The following is a 3822-nucleotide window of genomic DNA, read 5'->3' as shown; positions in this document are numbered from 1 at the left end:
AAAAAAAAAAAAAAAAAACGACTGAAAAGTAGCTAAAAAAGCTGAAAGGAGCTGAAGTTACCAGTAGGAAGTGGAGAGAGCACATTTTTGTTGAAATAGCCTGAAAAAAGTTGAAATTACTGTAAAAAAAATTGTGGAATTAGCTGAAAAAGCTTAAATTAGCATAAAAACAGCTAGCTTAGCTGAAACTTTCAGAAATGAGCTGCAAGGAGCATAACAAGCTGAAATTAGCAGAAAGAAGTTAGAAGAAGCAAAGAAAATGTCATAGTTAGCAAAAAGATGAACAAAGGAGCACAAAACAGCTAAAAAAAAAAAAAAAGCTGCTGAAATTAACTGACAGTAGCTGGAAAGAAGTTTAAATTTCCACAAGGAAGCTGAAAAAGCTGAACCAGAACAAAATGTGAAAGAAGAAGTAAAAGTCTGTAAACAGGTCTAAAGATGTGAAGCATATAAGATGAGCTCAATTCAAAAAGTGAAAGAAAAGGCTAAATATTTCAAAAAGCTAAAGTTGCACCAATACCAAAAGTCATAACAGGATTGTCCTGAAAGAGCTGAACCTTTTGATTTATGATTTGTTGAAATAGCTTAAAAACAGTGGGACGAGAAAGATGCTGAAAAATGTACTGAAGAAAAATGGATCACAACAGGGTGGATGCTTCATAAACATTCACACTAATGTGTAAAAAAAAAACGAGTCAACAACAAATAATTCACCGAAGTGTTTTTCTGACACGATGCGTGACTCTGGGATCAGGGCTGAGTTCACATGATCCAGGGTTGCCAGATAGAAAATGATGAAAAGTCGTCCCGTTGCGTTAAAACGACCGTGTTTGACCCAATTTAACACGAGCTGATCATTAGACGTGTTCAAGTGAATAAAACAAAAACTGTCTGGGCTTTTTACAAATTATCCTGTATCGTAGTAACCTTTAAATTACCCTTTAAATACAATAACTACATGGCAACGCAGCTCAAACCAAGTGATGGGAATTGAATTTGTTTTATCTTTTAAAGAAGCTGATGACTCTTCTGTCCAACATGACACAGGAATAAATAATCTTTTACAAAATGCTCCGTTTGTTCTAACAACAAAAGGAAAATGTTCTTTCTGCAGCGAACAACGTTTTGCTGTCGCACTCCAAAGTGGATTCATTTAAAATATTAAAACCTTTATTTCAATAACTCAGGAGTCAGTGATCTATTCATTAAGAATTACAATAAATATCTGTAAATTACTGCTATCTTTAAGGTTTTATTATATTTTAATAAATAAAAATTAGCACGCATGACTTTTAATTCTTTAATGTGGAATTTATTTGCTTTTATTTAAAATAAACTTTTTTAATTGATGTGCTGAAAATCTTAAATTTTACAGTTATTCAAAACAATATGTTCATGTTTGTTTCCAGATAAAGTTTATTTTATGAATTAATATTTAAATTAACGTTTAAATTATATTTTATTTTTCCTTTGTGGAGTTATTTTAAAGTGACATTCCTGCTCTTTTAAAATTACATTATTGCTCTTTGTAATTAAAAAAACATCTTAATAGTCTCATTTTTTGTAAAAAAAAATAAATAAATAAAAATAAATCAACATCTTTGACTTTATTATAAAAATCAAAACAACATTTTCTTATCTAGATTAAATTAATTTTAATTAAAAGCAAAATAAATATATATTTAGTTAAAATTGGCATATTTAGATTTTTATTGTTTGCATCAAAGCTGTTTGATTTTATCATCACAAACATCTGCACCTGCATTCTGGGATGGACAGATGTTCACTGTCAATTTTTTTTACATAAATTTTTATTTTTTTTTAATCAAGACATTTTAACAAATAAAACTTTTTTTTTTTTTTAGTTTTTTTTAAAAAAAAAAAAAAAAAAAAAAGATCGGAGATAATAATTAGATTTGAAATGGAAGCTTTTATTTTGAAAATGTCCTGAATGTTTTCTTCTACATATAAAGAATTTATTCATTCAAATCTATATATTTTATTTTTAATTTCGAGGACTGTTATGAGTGTTGCGTGTGTATTAAATGGTATATTGTCTTGCCGTACAGCATGTTTGTGGACTGACGGTGTTGAGGATTGATCTGATAAACGGGACAATAATTCAGAGTAAATTATCTTCAGCTCATTAGAGACGAGTCGTTTTCTAAACTACTATTGATTTCCATCTTTAGTGCCCGCTCGCTCCTCCTGTCCTCCTCCTGTCCTCCTTCAGCGCCGTCTCCTCCTTTTTGTCTCTTTTCAGCAGACTTTTCTCGTCTGTGCCGCGCCGTCATCCTCTCCTGTTTTTATTCCCGTCTTTAGTTTCATCTTCTCATCAGCAGCAGATTAATAATCCAATGTGCTCAGATCAGCAGAAATGATGACTCCGAGGTTTCTCCCCGTCTCCTCCTCCTTCATTTTCCTCCTCTCAGTCCTTCTTCGTCTCTCCTCCTCTCAGATGAGGGACAGATTTGGCAGTGTGCATAATTCATCATCCTTAATGCCGTTAGTATTGATCCGTCCCAGCGAGCGGAGCCTCCCACGGAGACACGAGGCGAACAAACTCAGATTCCTGTTTTTGAAAAAAGACGGAGTTTAACCTGATTTTCCTCCCGCCTGTAACTCGCTCTGACTGCAGCTCAGAAATGCATCGTATTGATTTTCATTTCATTTCTGCGTCTGCGAGTGGACAGGAACGTTTCCCGTTAGAGCGAGACGCCATTTCACAGAAAAGCCTCAGTTTGATGTGATTACAGACGCCGGGTGGCTCTGGGCTTTTTGTTCTGGGGGGAGCCGCACAGAACCAGGCTGAGGGCGAGTTACAAACTAAAGCTTTCAGACGGGCAATACTTTAATAAATGCGCGGCTTGAGGGAATGCATGTCGCCCGCCAGAGTTGTGTGATCTGTTGAGTTAGTCAAACTTTGACGTTTTGGGGTGTTCAGGTATTAAACCCAAACTGTCCTCTGCTCTGTCTGCAGGCCTTCGTAGCGACGGGCACCAACCTCTCTCTGCAGTTCTTTCCAGCCAACCTCCACGGGGACCAGAGGCAGGTCCCGACCAGGGAGTACGTCGACTTTGAAAGAGAGACGGGGAAGGTAGGAAGACCCATCGCTTCAAATCAGAGATTAAGTCAGACTTGGTGGAAAAAACAAACCTCATCCTCTGCCTCCTTCATTCATTCATTCATTCATTCATTCATGAGCTTGATTTGTTTTACTGATCAGGATCACTTCTAGGAACTGAGTCAAAATCTTGTTTTTATTTATTCAAATGACTTCTTGACGTCATTTGAAAGAGGAAACCTCGAACCAGATTTGGCTATCAGGATTTCTCAACTGAGGCTTCACGGTGGTGCAGTTGTTGGAGCTGCTGACTCAGCGTGCAGGTTGCCCTGGTTCGAATCCCAGCTGGGGGCCTCTCTGGGTGGAGTTTAAATGTTCTCTCGGTGCATGTGTGGGTTTTCTTCAGGTACTCTGGTTTCCTCCCACAGACCAAAAACATGCATGTTAGGCTGATCGGTAACTCTAATTGTTTCGAGGTGTGAGTGAGAGAGTGAATGGTTGTTTGTCTCGTTTGTCTCTATGTGTCCCTGTGATGGACTGGAGACCTGTCCAAGGTGTCCCCTGCCTCTCGCACAGTGGTGGCTGGACATGGGCACCAGTGACCCCCGCGACCCACAGGGAAAGGAGCAAAACATGACTTCCATCTTAGTGTAAGGCTGCATATGATGATTGATAGATAGATAGATAGATAGATAGATAGATAGGTAGGTAGATAGATAGATAGATAGATAGATAGATAGATAGATAGATAGATAGAT

At 37.1% G+C, this 3822-nt stretch overlaps 1 protein-coding gene across 1 annotated transcript in view; it reads left to right on the top strand.

Annotated features, from left to right (window-relative positions):
* Positions 1-2980: 2980 nt before the first annotated feature.
* The window catches only part of cbfb (core-binding factor subunit beta), a gene marked incomplete at its 5' end in the record, with an annotated part of 40078 nt that continues 39236 nt past the window's right edge, over positions 2981-3822 (top strand). Inside the window, 1 exon segment of the mRNA XM_037683332.1 lies at positions 2981-3097. Within this exon segment, the coding sequence (XP_037539260.1) occupies positions 2981-3097 (117 nt within the window).

The sequence above is a fragment of the Nematolebias whitei genome, chromosome 10 (assembly GCF_014905685.2).
Source record: "Nematolebias whitei isolate Nwh7 chromosome 10, NemWhi1, whole genome shotgun sequence".
Classification (NCBI taxonomy): domain Eukaryota; kingdom Metazoa; phylum Chordata; class Actinopteri; order Cyprinodontiformes; family Rivulidae; genus Nematolebias; species Nematolebias whitei.
Note: the sequence above shows the minus strand (reverse complement) of the source record. Positions and strands in the feature narration are given on the sequence as shown.